Genomic DNA, 18,376 nt, shown 5'->3' with positions numbered 1-18,376 from the left:
GGGCTCGGCGACCCCCGGTCGGGGCGAGGGGCTGAGGGCGACGCGACGAGGGGGCTCCGGCGGGGAGGAGGGGGCGGCGCGGGCCCGGGGGCCCCGCCGGGCGCTTTGCGGGCGATGTGTGGGGTCACAGCCCGGCACGGATGTTCAGGGGGCCCCGCCAGCCCCGCTGCGTGAGGGGACGCTTCGGATCCCCACCGCGATGCTTCGCGACGAGCCCCTTCCTGGGCCGTAGCCGTCCCGCCCGTCTCTGCCTTCCGGGCCGCCTTTATCCCTCTCCCATTTATCTCGCCAGTTAATGTTTTATTTCTCGGCGCTCGACGAGCGGCCATAAACGCTGGCCCGGCCCCCGGGGCCGCCCACAGGGAGGCGGGCAGGCCCCGCCGGCCCGAGCGAAGGCCGGGACCCCCGCGCCCAGCATGTGGCGGGGCGGATTCCCGCCGAGGGCCGCGGCCCCGCCGCCCGCCATCGAGTTTCCCGAGGAGAGCCCGGAGCCGCGCTTTGACGGTAAGCGGGGCCCGCGGGGGAGCAGGGGGGCGGCCCCCTTCCCGCGGGTGACGGCGGGGCCCCAGGCTCCCCGCTGTTGGCAGGGCGGGAAGGAGCGTAGAACCGCCGCCTTCCCCTTCCCTCCCCGTGGCCCGAGGCCGCGGCAGCCGCGGGGGTGATGCAAGAGCGGGCAGGCCTTCGGCAGCGCGCCCTCCCTCGCGGCCGCTGAGGGAGAGCCCCCTCCCCCGGCGCTAGCCTCAGCCGCTCCGTTTAGCTTCCTTCCAGATGCGCTTATAAAAATTAATTAGGTTCCTAATTGGTGTATTAAGCTTCTCGCTCAACGGCAGCTCTCGGGGTGGCTTTTTGCGAGCCAGGGTTGTTTTGAAGCTGTCTGAGTAGGTAGGTGGTTTTGATGTTTTGGGCAATAGGCATATCCTGAGACCCAAATTCATTCGTCTGACCGTCCTTTTCCAGAATCGGATGTGCCGGCGGAGCTGCGAGTTGCAAATGGGTCGCAAAAGTTTGTGAACTTCACTTCGACCATCCAAAACCAGCTTCTGCTTGTGTCACTGCTGGAGCATCTCTGCCATATGTACACACACAACCCCGTTCACTCGAGGTGTTTATTCCGAAGTTAGTACATGTAGTTCTTTCCTGACTCTTAAACTGCCTTACTGCAATATATACCAGTTTGTTCTGCGAAGAATTACAGGGTAATATCAATACAAAGCTGTAGCTTTCATCCTGGTAGGACAGGAGTGATTACGAGGAGAAATACCCTGAATCATCTCAGTTGGGAATGATGGACCTGTCTTATTTTTGAAAACAGTAACATAATATTGTAGATGCAAGGATCAGACAGCTAAATCATGTGACTTCCACACATTTAATGAGAAGGGTAACAGGGTAAATTACATAACTGTTAAATCTGATCTAAAAACACAGCTAGAAGAGGAATTTAATAAAAATATTTAACAAGAAATAGATATAGTATAGTCTTCACTAAATCTTTCAAAATTGTGTGCTGTGAAAATCAGAGCAAATACTTTTGTAAGGCCCTTATTTTCCTGTAAAGTCTTTTGATACAGTTCAGGGAGCTCTCATTTTTAGGTGTGGAATCTGCCTGTCTGGTATGTGACTCATCGTAGGTATTTTGTTCATTTAGGCACATACTTAATGCATTTGAGAAACAATCTCCAAGGTTTTTTTATTTCCTATACATGATCGTAGAAAATAAAATCTAATATATTGCTTGTACTTGAAGTAATTATAGCATCCAGTAACAACAGTGCAGACAACCGTCATTTTTTTGTTCCTGAAGTCTGAATTAGATGTTTGGCTCTGGGTCTTAGTAGTATCCCTATCAAAAGCAAAAACATCAGGGAAAAAAAAAATCCCAACCAAAACTACTCTTTTGGAGGGAGGAACAATAAAACCAAACAACTGGGGTGTCTTCCAAAGTATGTAGCTGCTTGGCTTCCCAGTGTACTTCTACGGAAAACGGCGTTTTTCCCACTTTTCCGGTGTGTGTAATTGTGTCATAAGGCCTGTGTAGCAAAATTCCTGATTTCTTACAGATTCATTTTCAATAAATTTTATTTCCTTTAAAATATAAGTAATTAAAAGATTTAAAAGTAGTAGGTTGATTTTTATAATACTGGTACTAAAGAAACATCTTAAAAAAACTCTTACAAGGAAGTTTGGTTTAAGACCTCGGAACTCCTAAAATGTTTAAGTACATTTTTGTAGCATCTCTGCAGTTGCACTCATCTCCAGTATTTGTTAAGTTTTTGTCTGCCACAGTGTTGTTTTACTTCAGCTGAGAAAGATGTAGTGCTTGGTGGAGTTGGGGTGGTAAGGAGTGACTTCATTCTTTATCATGAGTATGTGCACAAATGTGTGAGTTGATTTGTGAATTAGAAAATCTTAACATTACTACTTTTGATTATAAACATGTCCTCATAATTATGAACATGCTTTCAAATTATCTCTTCATTGATGAAAATTAGTCCAAGAGTAACAAGTGAATGGGTGGATGTTTGTATAATTAATCTGCTGAGATAAGGGATAGGAGGAGGTGCAGTTGTGACCATGAGGGGCATGGTAAATACCTATATTATGCAAAGGGTTTCCTACAGAGCATCGCTAGTTTGGATTTAAATAGTTTTTATTGCTAAGAGTGTGGGAAACCGTTACAGTAGGAATGACTATTCAGTTTTTCAGATGCACTATCTTTCAAATAAAGTTTCTCATTTAAAAAAAAAAACAACTGTTGACATGGTCTTATTGGTAGGCTTTATTTAATTTGACCTTTCTCTGTTCCTTTGTACAGTACTTCGTCAGGCTTTCACAAGAACAGGGTTGCTCTCCCCTTTTGCATTCTGTGATGAATTTAGTACTGTAAGACTGCAGCATAATAGAGCCATTACTGAACTAATGAAAGCAGCTAATCAACAAATACTTAATGGGGTAAGGTTTGTTAAATTTCTTTGGCAACCTCTGCATTAAGGAATTAACACATCATTGCATCCAAAGAAACTTTTGATTAGGGGTTCTTTTAATATTGGATTGGGTCTTTTTAATAATTACATAAAATGGTACTCCCATTCTACCTTAGCTGTTTGGGATGGCATGTTTGGTTCTACAGGTGCAAACCAAAGCTTTTGAAGCCAACATTATTTTGTTCCTTATTAAATAATTACCAAAAAAAATCTTTATAAACACAGGCAAGGTGTTTTAAGTATTGCTACAGGGGTTTTTTTGACAATGGACAGACATCCATTTTCAACCTTTAACTGTTCCAGTTTATTATGTTAACACCTTTATATTAGTGGAGGGCATAATTTGTATACTGCATAATGTGCTCCAGGTTGAATTGGACCAGTTTGGTTATCTCACTGCTTGAAGTAAGCTAAAGTTAATTTTGTCTTAAGCACATTTTAGAGCCCTCATTTTATCCTGTTTGCCAGCAGAACTCTAAAAGGGCAGTAATCTCTCCAGCAGAGATGTTAGCAGATTACTGGTGGGATAATGATACTTTAATTTGCTGAAGCTCTCTGCAGAATGTGAATGGCTATCAGTAACCTCATTTTCTTCTAAGAACATAGTTGTAGTTTTTATTTTGATTAAGATGTCTGTGCTGATGGTATGGTAGAGCTGTTATTCTGTATGGCATGTTTTTATGTTGCGTTTTGTTGTTTCATAGGAACTTGATAATGGAGATTCTCATGCAATTGGGTATGTATTCAAAGCATTTAGAAATATTGAACTTAACTCCCTCCCTGAAGTTCTGTGCACCACACTGAATTTAATTAGCACTGCGTTTCATATTTTGGCTCTGAAACACATTTAAAAAAGTTAAAATTTCTCCAAACACAAAACAATCTGGTGAAAATTCCTGCATCAGTACAACTCTCACTGTTAGTGCCACCATTCAGGAAAACAGGATTTATCAGGCATAAGCATAAAGAAATCATCTTAATAACTTCTCTTAACACAGAGTGTGGATTTGTAGCACATGTGCATTCTGTTGCAGTCTGCTGGTCTTCAGTACTCACTGAAACAGTGAGTGGTACAGTATGATAATGTCAAAGTATTTTCATAATGTAAACAGTATTTCTAGATTGTTTACACCTGTACCCTATATAATACCTTACTTATAAGTAGTGATTTAGTTTAATGCAGGCTAACTTTTTTGATTAGGGAAAAAGAAGTTCTCTTTGAAGCACAGACTTCGCGATACTTGAATGAATTTGATGAGGTTGCAAGGCTAGGAAAAGGAGGATATGGTAAAGTATACAAGGTATTCTTTTCCATTTATAACTGATCAAGTTTATATCTAGTTTTTCTTTGAAATGTAGAGTTGCCGTTTCAGCTGTTTTGTTTATTTTTCTAATAGAAAACAAAAAATACTTATTTTCTAATAGAACAGGTGCAAACCTGCCCATGTGAATCATGTTGGCAATTCATTTCAAAAGATGCTCAGTTGTGGTTTTTATTTTCTGTTTGTTGGAAGCTAGATATATCAGATATTTTACTTTGTGTATTTTGACCCTTTTCAACTGAATGAAAACTCCTTATTTCTTGTGTGTAGTATTATGACACGTTGATTTAAAATAGCCACAGGAACTAATTAGTCTGCATACCCCAGTGTTCCAGTTGTGGCTGCCTGAAAAAAAGCCGCCTTAATATGAATGTAAAGTGTCCAACAGAATGTTTAATTGTATTAAATACTCGTAGTATATGGCTACATATGTGCCATGTGTAAATGACAGTTGTGGTCTCACAGATCTATTGAGAACCTGTTTAAGCAGTTATGAAGACCTATGAACATCTTTCTATTGATGGAAAGATAGCTGTTAAGCTATACATTTCACAAATATTGGATTCGATGTTTGCAGTCCTGAAAGAAGACAAAAGTAGTGTCCTTATCTAGGACAGCTGGGGCCTAATCCCAGTTTCATTCTCTGATATGTTTGAGAGTTTATATGAATGGTTATGTGCAGAAATTAATTTTTATAAAATAGTTGGTTCTAAAGTATTTAGTATTTCATTAATCTAAACACATTAACATCTTATTTTGTCCTATTGCAATTGATTTCAGGTCAGAAACAAGTTAGATGGTCAGTTCTATGCTATTAAAAAAATTAACATTAAGAAGGCTACGAGAAGAGATTGCATGAAGGTATTTTTCCTGTGTTTCTTCTCTAACTCCCTGTCTGCTCTACCTGATCTTTATTAATGCAGTTAATATTTCCCAAAATATCAAAACCGTTAACCTTTTTTATGCATTCTGAGTTTCTAAAGATTTGACTCTATCAATAAGTAGCTGAAGAAAGCAAATGGGAGGTATTCCATTAAAATGCCATACTTTTAATGGACTTACCATGGGATATAAGTCCATTAAAAGAAGCATATTATTAACTTGAATTTGGTCATCTCTGCAACTATGAAAATCATAATTTTAAAGCGTCTAAATTTTCTCCATTACTGTGATCACTTTATCTGTTCTTTCTCTGTCAGAAACTGTTATTTTTTTGTTATCTTTTGGGTTTAAAAAGCATTCAGAATAAAGGACAGTCATACTGTTTCTTTCTGGTCTTTTTAGGTGCTACGAGAAGTTAAAGTGCTGGCTGGGCTGCAGCATCCTAATATTGTAGGTTATCACACTGCTTGGATGGAACAAGTTCAAACATTACGCCCAAAAGGAAAGTACAGCATATTGTGTAATTCATGCTTGCATCCTGCTTATAACTTCTGCACAGTTATTTGCAGGAGAGTATTACTTCTCTGATAAAATTATTATTTTTTTTCCCTTCTTAAAATAATGAAAAAAAAGCAAACTACAGGTGACCAGTGGCTCTTCATGTCCCTCTGTGCGCTTTAGTTTCTTGCCTAATAACTTACCAGTTACTGAATGATGAATTTGGAGCTGTGGAAGTGTTAGCTTCACTTCTGGTAATATACGAGGAGAATTTTAAAGTTGTGTGCAGTTCAGTGGAATGCAATGAAAACCTCTTAATGCAAAAAGTAGCGAGTTGACAACAAAAAAGAATGAGGGAATGAGCCACTTTGGATATTCAGGGAAAGGTGATGAATAGGAGAAAAAAAACTACAATTTTTTTTACCATGTTTTGAAATATCAGAGTTGTAGCAAAACTAAAATAAGTCTCTTGCTATGCTTTTCTTCCTATTTGGAAAAAAGTTTAGAAGAACTAAACCTGGAAATAAATACTTTAATGGCTAAATACATAAATAAGTAGGGTCCCTCTTGTTTTGCTTTACTCAGGAGAGTTTTTTAATTTAATTAATTGCATTTCATAGTTCTGCAGTGGCAGTGCAGTCTGTTTTTTGTATATCAGCTACTGTCTGTAACTGTGGAGAATTTATCTACTTTCATGTTAATTTTATAACTTCTCCCCTGCCCCCTTTTTTTTCCCTCTTCAGTATCTCTATTCTCTGCTCTTCGAACACTTTATCCTTTGGTCCCTTTGTAACCCTAATCCATTGGTCCCTTTCTTTCTTGTCCCTTTCTGGAATGCCTTTAGCAGTTAAATCTTTTGATCCTGTCTTAGTGGGAGGTTTGCTTATGCTGTATATGACTTTATTGCTTTCCAAGTCAGTGACTTGATGCCCAGTCAGCTGTAAGCATAAAAGAAAAGCGTAGGCAGTTGACAATATAGTAAAACAGACAAGACCAATGAAACTGAGAATCTCAAAGGATGCAACGTTTTAGTGCTAGGAGTACTTCACAAGTATTTAATGGTGATAATGTAAGTAAATAACCAGATCTAGGTAGGTCCTCTGGTACTTAATGGTTTTCTTTGGTTTACAAGATTGGTGATTCCTATTCGCTTCTGTGTGCTAAAACAAACTGCGTTTTCATATAATGAAAATTATTTCCATCATATGAGGTGTCTTCAAAACAGCAATAGAGTGATGCAAAGGATGGTGCATTGTGAAATTGCTTCTTTAACTGTGTATTAGATACATTATAAGCCCTAATTTTGACCAGGCTAACTTCTTAAAGGTGATACCTAGGTGAATATCTGAGAGAGCCCAGTACAACCCTTTCAGTGGCCTTGTACACATGTATTTTCTTTTCATTTAAAGAAAAATTAAAAACTTAACAAGGTTGCTTCTTTGTAGACTAACAAGCACCTTTTGCAGCAGTAGAAATAGAGAAAAAGATATCTACAGATAATGAAGTTAAAGTCAGTAAGTTGCTGTAGCTTAAATGTTAATTTATATTAAATGTATGTGTGCTTTGTTTTGTAAAATATCATATTTATCTTTTCATCCAATAGGTAAAACAATAATGGAGTTGCAGCCATTATCTTTGGAGCAACAGAGTAGCAAGTAAGTACTATAAATCTCAATGATAACATTTATTTGTCTTTAACATCAGGCTTTTTTTAAAGTAACGTTAAAAGAGTACAGAATCCAGCGTGTATTGCACAAATGCTTTTTGCTTCCAAATTATAACCCAAAAAAGTCTTAATTATCCTTGTCATTGTTCCTCTTGCTGAATAAGCTGAAGAATATTGCTGGATGCTTCTACCTTCTTTGGATCTCTTAGTTTCTGAGTGCCTGAATGTAGTACTGGGCTTCAAGTTTACTTCAAAAGTTCTGTGCCAGTCAGCAGCACTGGTTAGTACTGTGGAGTTTTATTGGAGTGATGAGGCCTTCTGTTTCTCAGAACTGTTGATTAGGCCTTTCAATAAGGAGATGGAGTCCTATGAGAAATACAATGTGACTTCCTAAGTTTAAAGGAATGGCAATGCATCATACTTCTGTCCAGTGAATACAGTGACCTAGGACTGTATGTACCTATGAGCTGTCTGGGTCAGCTATCAGAAATCCTTGCTGGGGGAAGGTATTAAAAAGGCTGGAGCCTACACTGCCGGTTATGTAATCGTTAAGTTAGATACGGGAAATCAGCTGAACTCTTACTCTGGAATACAGTTTGCAGTTGAAAAAAAAAGTTTTCAGAATGGTATATCACAAATAGGTGATAAAAAACTGTACCTATTTTGATTTCTCTCCCTTTATTATTTTCAGTGATCATTGTCACATTCAGAGTGTGGAAAGTGGTAGTTCGATTATCTTTGCTGATCCTACTTCACAAGAAAAGAAGTCCTATGACAGTATGAATCTTAGAAATCCAAGTCATGAATCAGTGCATAATATGGATGTAAGGAATGATTTTACAAACAAAAATAGTAAAGAGTCTATGAAACCAAATAAAGGTGATTTATCCATAGAATTACAAAAAGATTCTGTAAGTAGTGTTAGCAGTAGATCAACTGATGTGAAAAATCATTCAGCGTGGGGACCTCATTCTAGTTTGGATCAAGATTCTAGCACTGGAAGTAAGTCCTGCACTGAAGAATGCTCCAAGAATGATGTAGCTCTCTGTGGAGAGTTTGAGGTAAATACAGTTCTCATTTAAATATACTTAACTGCTGTCTAATTTAATGATGTTTCTAAAGTGGGGTTTGATAGGAATGATTTATAATGATGAATTTTAAAAAAGGAAATTACTGTGATTAGAGCCAAAAATACAGTTTTTACTTATGTGGGTAAGACCATTACAAAGAAGCTGACCAGAGATGCTGGCAAAACTTGGCATCCAAGAAAGTTTCCATGCATTAGTCATCTTGGGTACTTTCAAAGTACCAATATGACTAAAAAGTACTACTCCTGCATTAAAACAAGCAAACAAAACAAAAGCAACCACAAAAAAATCGTCAGACTTGAAAATCTTCAGCATTTTGTAATGATGGCTAAGTCAGATGTTACTGATGAAAGTGTCTAGGTATGTAATGTGGTGCCTATACAGTGCAGGATTACATATGAAAAAGAAAAGCCGATTTGGACAGGGAATCACCACTTTGCCTATGCTTCTAAAACTTTGTTGACATTCATACCACTGGAATGTTTTATATAACACAGCCAGATCTGGAATGCTTCAAGCTTTTGCTATCATTTGGAGTTCCCTCTTGCAAGAAATCCAAGATTTTAAAGGTGTTTGCTTGAGTTGTCCAGGTTATCAAATGAAGTAGTACATTATCAGAAACTGATGATGAAGTTACATATTCATGTTAATAAATCATAAAATTCTGTATCAAGAGGTTGAGCTTATTTTTGCTATTTTACATTAATTTACAGTATTTTTATAAGCCACAATGAACCTCTGTTCAGTGTGTCTAGAAGCTTTTAAACTCTGATTTGAATATTAGGGTATGTAGCTGGCTGTTCTGTTAGCTTTTATCATATAACAATTGTTAAAATTCGAGGAACAAGCAGAAAAAAACCCAAACTAGATAATGTTGTTTCATCTGCTTCTTGCATGCAGTAGATATACTGTAATTAAATAAAGTAGATATACTGTAACACAGTCATTTTGGTATCTAACATTTTTTAGTTCAGTAAACAAATTTTGGTTTTATGAGCTTTAAATAAAGTAACTAAGGAAATACTGTTCATATTATAGTGGCAAAATCATGGACCATTATTTTTTCTGTTAGGTGGAGTATCGTTTGATGCTTCATATACAAATGCAACTGTGTGAATTATCCTTGTGGGATTGGATTGTTGACCGTAATAAAAGATGCAACAAAAGAACAAAGGAAACTTCCAGTAAGATTGATCACCATCTTAAAAATCTACTTATTCATTATAAAGCAAATATTTCTTTTTTCCTAATTGGAAATTCACTTGCCTGACTTTATGTTTTTCTTCATCAGCTTATAATATGGACCTTCTTCATTAGATTCTTATTTACTTATCAAATAGCAGCTATTATTGAATCTTTGTATGATAGATGTTGGTAAAAGAGATTTAAGTTCATTGGTTTTAGACAACTCTTCAAAAAAGAACAAACGTATGCCTGAGGCATAGTTGTTACCTGGAGAGATTTGTGCCTGGGCAATACTACTAATTTAGAATAGAGGTTTTTTATTGACAGAATCTGCTTTTTCTCAGTAAGCTGTTTAAATAATTGAAATTTTGCTTTGGTAGTAGTTTTGCTGCTACAAAATAGAGCTCTTCACAGACTAATTTATCTGCTGCAGAAAATACAAATACATCTTTTGTTCCAGACAAGTTACAACATACTTAAAAGCTTTTAAGTTTGTTCTTAAGAACCAAAACTCTTACGCAGGCTAATTTGTCATTGGTCTAAAGAATCTAGCATTTACTTTGCTTGAGTGGCCAGAGGAGTTCTCATGCCCCAGTACCAACCCATCTTGTTGACAGTTGGAAGAGCAAGTCTAATGCTCTTAAAGCATTAGAGACATATTCCTTTCTCTGGGGTGGATGTATAGAAAAAAGCATATGCTTAACAAATTGCAACACATAAACTGTATGATTAATATTTAATCTTAGTTTTAATCACTGTTAAGATAAAAATCTTGTTCTCTTCAGTCATGGAGTCAGGTTTACCAGCTAACTATCAGCTGACTCCCACTAATCTGTAATCATAGTCTTTTAGCTTTCATAAGATAAAAGATGGACATTCCTGGTCAGGGAATGACAGAATTAGTAGGGCATTTGACCTTTCAAAATGCCATTTTCACAGGTGGCAGGAGAGGAAGGTTGAATGCTATCACAGGTTAGACATTAAGAAACAGAAACCCAAGTAGGAATAAACGGTGAATGTTCAGAGTGGCAACAGACATGTTAGATCTGGATCATTAGATTAGGAATACAATGTAGTTTAATAAAATAATAATGTGGAAAACGGTGAAAACAATGAGATAAGTTTATTTAGGACAGCCAGAGGAGATTTGGGAATTTCAGAGCGTAGCACAACAGCAGAAGGATTAGGATCCAAAAAGGAAGGGTGCAAATCCATACAGAAAACATGTCATTATGTAAATGAGTATGATTTTATCTGGAACAGTATTTTTCATTCTAATTCAACACTTACATGCAAGTAAAGAGCTTGCTAAATTCGTAATCAAAAAACTATCTGATGGGGTTTGGAGGAATCTTTTCAGGCAGATATATGTTCATGTCCTCTGAACTTTAGTGTTTGGAATTTTGAGGTTAGTGACTTTTGCTGTTTCAAAAATACTGTCTTAGGAGAAGCATATGAAATTCCATTTTTAAACTATGCTCATTCCATTAAAAATTTCTTCTGCATCATAAGTAAACAGAATCCAACAAGACATAGCACCATAAATTTAAATAACTCCATAAAATTAACAGAAATAATTTAATTTTTATATTGTTTTAAGGTCCATACCATCTTGTGGATGCCCACTGGACAATGAAAATTTTTCAGGAGTTACTAGAAGGAGTGTGCTATATCCACAGCATGGGAGTGATGCATCGAGACATTAAAGTAAGTTCATTGAATTATTACTTGAGAAAAGTATTATCTTTTGAAAAAAACAGAGATAGCTTACATTATGGGAGAATGAAAGCAACGTGATATTTAAATTTGAGATGACCTGGGCTCTTAAGAATTTAGCAATGTTGCATATGAAAAAATACGTTGTGTCCCCTATACCAGTACTGTGCTTTCTTTACTATGAGCATAGTCCTCAGTTACATTGACTTATAAGTGAATTATGATGAAACTCTGGAAATATTTTCTCCTTTATGAAGCCATTGTCTTGCCCTAGAGAGGGATGATAAGATTGGTTTTATTTTGTCTTGGTCTTTCCATAAGCAGGGTAGGACCTAAATTACCCAATTACCTAAAAAAAATTTCTTTGAGATAATAATAAAAATAAGAAAACCCCTTGGCTACACCTCAGTTTACTAACAGCAGATCAGTTAGCTTTTGAAAATATGTTCAAGTTATAGTTACTTGCTTTTAAAAAGCAAATAAATACCCTTAGTTGCAAATAATTGCTGTCTTTCGAAATAGTTGCTATCTCTTCTGAGGGACTGAAATTGTAGGTGATGTTAGTGACTGAATGAAAAGGTTTGGTTTCATTCCTGCTAAAAGTAACAAAAAGCAGACTTGAAATAACACTTTGAATGACTAGAATAGGGTGTCCTTTGTATGTTCCTGTGAAGTTTTTTTGGAACTCTAATCATAAGAATAGTTTTGACTTACTGGCTGGCTTAAATATGAAACATAGATAGATATATATCTTTCTTCCCCCCCAGCTAATAGACTCAAATAGCAAGGAAGTGAATGTCTGTTTTCCTACTCTGCTTCCTACAGAGGTTCTCTGTGTATGAGATGGTAGTTGTATGAGGAAATTAATAATTCAAATGACTTTTACACTAAAATTCCACATGGGGGAACTTGGAGCTACTTGAAAATACAGTCTTTGCTCTGGATTAATTTTAATTTTTCTGCTGGTTGTTTCAGGGTCAACAGTTTTTCAGTTTGCTTTCCTGTTTAGCATCATCATGGCCTTGTTGTCCGAAGTCCTGGTAGTTGTATAAAGAATTACATACAGTTCCTGGGAGCCAGTGTTCATATTTTTCCACCATATATTCTTCTAGCAGTGATTTTTGCAGATATCTTGCAGAGTCAGTAATTTCTGTGATAGTGTTATAAGAAAGTTTCAGCATTTGAAATTCTGAGAAAAGAAGTCCAGTGGGTGGGTGTCCTTGGTTATGTCTTTACTTCAGTGGATATGAGAAGCCTAGCAAATTCTTCAACAGCGCTGTATCTCTTATATTTGATCTGCATTGAAGAAATGAAAAGCGTGTAAATTGCCTATATCTTGTTAAACTGTTCATGTCTGCCTTATACTCCTAAGAGAAGATCAGCTATTTCCTTTCTGCCACCTGAGCAGGCCTCATGAATAGTTGTTGTCCTTCATGATTTTGGGTATTTACATTGGCTCTATTACTTAATAGTAAGCAGATGCAATCTGTGTTGACACCTAAAATTCTGCTCACTTTAGATAATGCTGTTCACACTGCAACATGAAGAGCAGTTCTTCCACAGGTTGGACTGGCAAAGTCAGTGTTTGCTCCAGAGGCGATTAAAGTTGCTGTTACCTCTGTTTTTAGTGATCCTGCAGCTATGTGAAAAGGTGTCCAGCCAGACTTGTTGGTGTCCTTCAAGTTAAAATAATACTCAAAAAGAATGGATATAGATGGAAAGGCATCATCAGACTGGCCTAGACATAGAAGACCATCGTATTTATAATTAGTGATTTCAGGATTTATGTGATGGTTTACATTTTGCAAACAGAGACACTTTTCTGTATTATGCTGTGAAGTTGGTTGATTTCTCTGAAATGGATGTCCCAGCTTTAAGTACTAGGCAAATATAATAGAAGTTGAAGTGTGTAGCCTCTTATTTCTGTAACATAAAACATTGGTTTAAGCTAATTTATTTTTATTAAGATAAAATTACTTAGACTAAAAGCTCTGGACTGGTAAGCCATAACATAGTAACTGATCCCAAAACTTCAGTTGTCAGAACAAATTTTATGAGTTGCTATGACCTAACAGAAGCTTGGTCATTAACTCGTATTTGTTAACCACAGCTTCTCTATGCCCAGCGGGAATGCATAAAATGGTGTTAATGCCTTTAGTTCCTCTATTTCCTGGGTTTATAGCACAAGCAATGAGTCATCATAGTTCAGCTTCAGGCCAGTGAAGCTCGCAGAAGTAGTGTAAGCAAGCAGAAGTTCCATGCAATCTGTACATACAGACATAACCTGGCAGTGCTTGGGCCTCTAGATGATAGAATCACAGAATGGTTTGGTTTGAAAGGGACCTTTAAAGACTCTGTAGTCCACCCCCCCTGCCATGGACAGGGACACCTTCCACTAGACCAGGTTGCTCAAAGACCCCGTCAAACCTGGCCTTGAACCCAGGAGGAGAGGGCATGAACAATCTGGGCATCCTGGTCCAGGGCCTCACCACACTCACTATTAAAAATGTCGTCTTTATATCCAGTCTAAATCTACCCTCTTTCAGTTTAAAACTGTTGCCCCTTGTCCTGTCATTACCGGCCCTGGTAAAAAGTCTCTCTGTGTCTTTATTTTACAAGCCGCCGTTATATAGCCAAAGGCCACAGTAAGGTCTCCCTGGAGCCTTCTGTTTTCCAGACTGGACAACCCCAACTTTTTTAGCCTTTCCTCATGAGAGGTGTTCCAGCCCTTGGATCATTTTTGTGGCCCTCTGGACCCACTCTGTCAGGTCCACGTCTGTCTTGTGCTAGTGATCCCAGAGCTGGACATGGCACTGCAGGTGGGGTCTCACATGAGCAGAGTAGAGGGGGGAGAATCCCCTCCCTTGACCTGCTGGTCACACTTCTTTTGATGCAGCCCAGGATACAATTGGGTTTTTGGGCTGCAAGTGCACTTTGCCAGCCCATATCCAATTTTTCATCCACCAGTATCCCCAAGTCTTCTTCTGCAGGGCTGTTAACAGTGTGAGAAGTATATTCAACAATCCTTAGTGTTGTGTGTCTGAGTCAAGAGATACTACCTCTGTTTATGGTTTCTGTTTATATTGAGTAAAACAAAATTCACATTCAAAATTGTCGATCAGTGTGATTTTGCCATGTGTTGTATTGTCAGGTATACTAGCATTTGGGGGAAACAAATGTATGTGATTGCTTCAACTATATGTCACATCTTACGTAATAGCCATTTATGGACATTTCTAGAATTTGTCTTTTTTTTTTTTAAAAAAAAAAAAAAAAAACCTCCTTTGAGTGTTAATTAGCCATCCTGCAGCAATGTCTTCACAGAGTTCAACTGTGTTGTGAGTGCGGATAAATGGCCCTAGTTTTGAGTTGCCACCAATAATTTAATTTGATACCACCTATTTCATTTATTAGAAGAAATACTGAATAGCTTCATATTCACTTTTCCCATTCTATGTTTGATTTAATAGAGCTGTTTTAAACTTCACAGATTGTCTTCTGTTTTATATTTAGTGATTCCTTGAATAGAAGCCATTCCAAAGTTTCAGCATTTGTGTTGCCCATCTATGCACAAATTTCCAGTTCTCTTATGTGCTTTTTGAGATACGAGACTCAGAACTGCAGATGGTACTGAAGATGGCAGTGTAGTAATTCATATGGTATCACAGTGTTTCCTTTGCCTCCCTCTCCCTCCCAGTAATTGGCAATGTACAATTTGGTTTATGGACTGCTATTAAGCATTTTCAGAGCTGTCTGTTACCATGCTTAAGCTGTAAGTCAACTCAGAGACAGTTGTTTAATATTTAAAAATGGAGTTGTTTTTTCCATTTACATTTTCATGTTTATTTGTACTGAATTCCTTTTGTCATTATGCTTCCTGCAAGATCCTTCCACAGTTACTTGCATTTGGACCTCATCTTGATTTCTCTGAATAATGTAGTACTGCCTACAAAGTTTGTCATCTCCCCATTCACTCTCCCTTTTCTATCCATTTACAAGTATGTTTTTCAGCATAGTTCTTGGAACAGAGTCCTACAAGCATCAGTTGATGATACCCTCCACTGGGAAAGCTGACCTTTTATCCCTATCCTTTCTTTTATGTCTTTAAATTAGTTATCTATTTGGGGACCTTCCCTCTCTTGTAAATTTTTAAACAAATGTAAGATTTCTTAATCTAAAAATATTTTTAATCACAAATTATAATCCTGATCAAATGGTTACCTGGAGGAAGAGCAGGTCTACGAGGTGTAAGGGTCCTTCCCAGCACTTGCTGTTTTGCTGACAAGGATGATCAGCTAGTAAAGCTTGAAGAGTGCTATTGTCATCTTCTGTTATTACTTCATATAACTCTTCATGGTGTGAATTTTATTTCCTCTGCCCACAGGAAAACACAGTGGCAGGCCTACTGGGTCCTTTGATTATATTACTCATAGACAAGGGAATTGTAATTTTTGTGATGAAAATCCATAATGAGAGGATTTGGAATCTGGCACTTGAACAGTGTTGTTCTTTGAGATGTTGCAGGATGTCTGGCTCTAGAACAGCTTTGAAGTAACTGCATTATTTAGTGCAACATTTTAAAAGTACTACAAAACGAGCAAAAGTTTAATTAAATGAAAAAAAGGCTTAATTTGCCTTTGCTCTCTCGTTAGTGCTAATTTCTATTTAGTAGGAAAAAACCCTCTGTACTAAGCAATAGTGCTTTCACTTCTCATCCAAACATACCTCAGTTTGGAAACCTTGTGATATAGATTAAGTAAACCCAGTAGTTTCATATTACATTTTCTTTTATCTGGCATGTTTTTTTTCTAGATACATAATGCTATAATTTCTCCTCCTTAGTGGTCCTAAAGCCAAAACAGAAGGATAGAACTATTTCAGTTTTTCCCGTCAGTGGTCTCTACTCAAGTCTCTTGTAACTTTTTTTTCATAGCAACTTCCCAGAACCCAGTACCGTGTTGCAGCTGTGCTTATCATATAACAAAGTATATTTTGTTTTACACTGTCTAGCTCAAAGATGGTATCCAGTCCTCCTTCCTGCTACATCAGTTGGTCTAATTTGCTGTCTGCCCTTGCTTGCTCCTATTAACATTACTGTTCTTAAAATTTCCCATTTTCTGCTGGAAAAAAAATAAATTCCACTAAATATTTGGTTTTCCTATTTTGCTTTTCTTCCATTTTTCTAGATCCTTCATGTGTGATCTTTCTGTCCAAATGGTGTTGCTAATGTAATTTGGTATCAACTATGACTATTTTCTTCTCTCTCACTAATGAAAGTGTTAAATAATTATCTTACGCCTGTGAAACACTAGATTTTATAGACTTTGAAACAGCTGAAATTTCCTAAGTCTTTATATAGATATATATATTAGATTTTATACTGTGTCGGTTTGTAGCCCAGAAATATCTTCCTATATGGATCAGATCATCATGTAAAAATAGGAGACTTTGGATTAGCCTGCAAAGACCTTCTTTGGGATGATGCAGACCAGTGGTTCAAGACAGAAAAGATAAATGGTAAGAGAAAAAAAACTTTATAGGTTTCAGTGTTTAAGTTTGTATGATATTTAAACCATTAAATATTGAATTAAGTGAGATGGTAACAATGTAGCTGAGTAAGTCTAAATTACCTTTTTAAAGGACTGACACATACTTCAGGAGTGGGGACTTGTCTCTATGCCTCACCAGAACAATTGCAAGGATCTCACTATGACTTCAAGGTAGGGAGTATTTTTTTTCTGTTAACACATGATGATAGGTAATAGGAATAACAGAAGCCTGTCAGTAGGTAAATACATAATATTTGGTAAATACATAAATATTCCTCCTACTGTTACTCCTAATGTTTTTGTTGAAACAAGGATTTCAACTTTGCCACTAATGCAAAAATTGTTTCTAAGATCATCTTGAGGAATGTACATAGATTTCAATTTGTGTTCCTTTAGTAGTGTCATGATGCTTTTCATATCATGAAACTTGTCTTGAAGCTTTTTCATATTGTGAATTTTTTATTAGAAAAATAAATCTATTAAGTAATTGAAAATAGCAGTTAACCCACAACTTTTTTTTCACCCCACTACCAGTCAGATATGTACAGTGTGGGTGTTATCCTGCTAGAACTCTTCCAGCCATTTGGAACAGAAATGGAAAGAACAGAAGTTCTTACACATTTAAGGAATGGCCAAATTCCTCATACTTTCTACAAAAAATGGCCTATTCAAGCCAAGTACATTAAACTCCTCACCAGTCAGAGATCTACAGAAAGACCAACTGCTGCTCAGCTTTGTGAAAGTGAACTATTTCATACCCCAGAACAGGTAAGTTATGCCAATAACCTCAACCTTTACAGGATAAAGAAAGAAAATGCATTTTGTTTCTGTTATGGGTTTTTTGTTTAACTTAGGAGGATTGTGTGATGAGACACTTTTTTTTTTTCCCCAATTACAGTATTTAGGCCACTGTATTAGTTTCTGGTGTCTCTGCAATGAGATAAATGTTGTTAAGTAGAGGTAGCTTTATGAAGACTGGACAGTTGATTTTCCTAGAGCTTGGGATATTTTTATAGATCAGTAAAGCTTCTGAAGAAAAATCTTTTTATCATTTTCACTTTTCTTGCTAGCTTTTTGTTTGTAGATTAAGTTCTAGTATCAAATACATGGAGCAGCTGTGGTGCTGCAGAATGGGTGTGTAGGGGATTGCAAATAAAATTCTAATAGGTTAATAAGGCTTTATCCTTGCCCATCTATAAATTAAGTAAACTGACTCTCATTTTCAGGTTATTTCTAACCTACAACAGAAGGTGAGACAGCAAGAGGAAGAAATAGAGAAACTGAGAGAAAGAATACAACTGCTTTCTGATGAACAACATATGAAACTCGGTTCTCCTGTTTAAGTACAGAAAGAACTAACATCTATTGTATGATGTTATATGTTTTTTACATTAAAAAAAAAAATCAGTGCATTTTGATTTTTGTGTCTGTTCTTTAAAGGTGTTAATCTTTTTGTCTTAGTTCAAAGTCTCCAGTCAACAGAAAG

At 37.2% G+C, this 18,376-nt stretch overlaps 1 protein-coding gene across 1 annotated transcript; it reads left to right on the top strand.

The window, feature by feature from the left end:
- The first annotated feature begins 62 nt into the window (after positions 1-62).
- On the top strand, positions 63-18,302 carry EIF2AK1 (eukaryotic translation initiation factor 2 alpha kinase 1). Its single transcript, XM_032983583.2, has 15 exons — positions 63-504; positions 958-1,116; positions 2,816-2,952; positions 3,689-3,720; positions 4,186-4,285; positions 5,087-5,167; positions 5,591-5,690; positions 7,290-7,341; positions 8,044-8,413; positions 9,513-9,624; positions 11,226-11,332; positions 16,738-16,858; positions 16,982-17,061; positions 17,425-17,658; positions 18,117-18,302. The coding sequence occupies exons 1-15, from the start codon at positions 417-419 to the stop codon at positions 18,231-18,233; spliced, it is 1,890 nt and encodes a 629-aa protein (XP_032839474.2). The 5' UTR covers positions 63-416; the 3' UTR covers positions 18,234-18,302.
- The last annotated feature ends 74 nt before the right edge of the window (positions 18,303-18,376 follow it).

Source organism: Tyto alba, unplaced genomic scaffold (genome assembly GCF_018691265.1).
Source record: "Tyto alba isolate M040663 unplaced genomic scaffold, T.alba_DEE_v4.0 Super-Scaffold_28, whole genome shotgun sequence".
Lineage (NCBI taxonomy): Eukaryota > Metazoa > Chordata > Aves > Strigiformes > Tytonidae > Tyto > Tyto alba.
The sequence above is the reverse complement of the archived record's forward strand: the minus strand, read 5'-3'. Positions and strand labels throughout refer to the sequence as shown.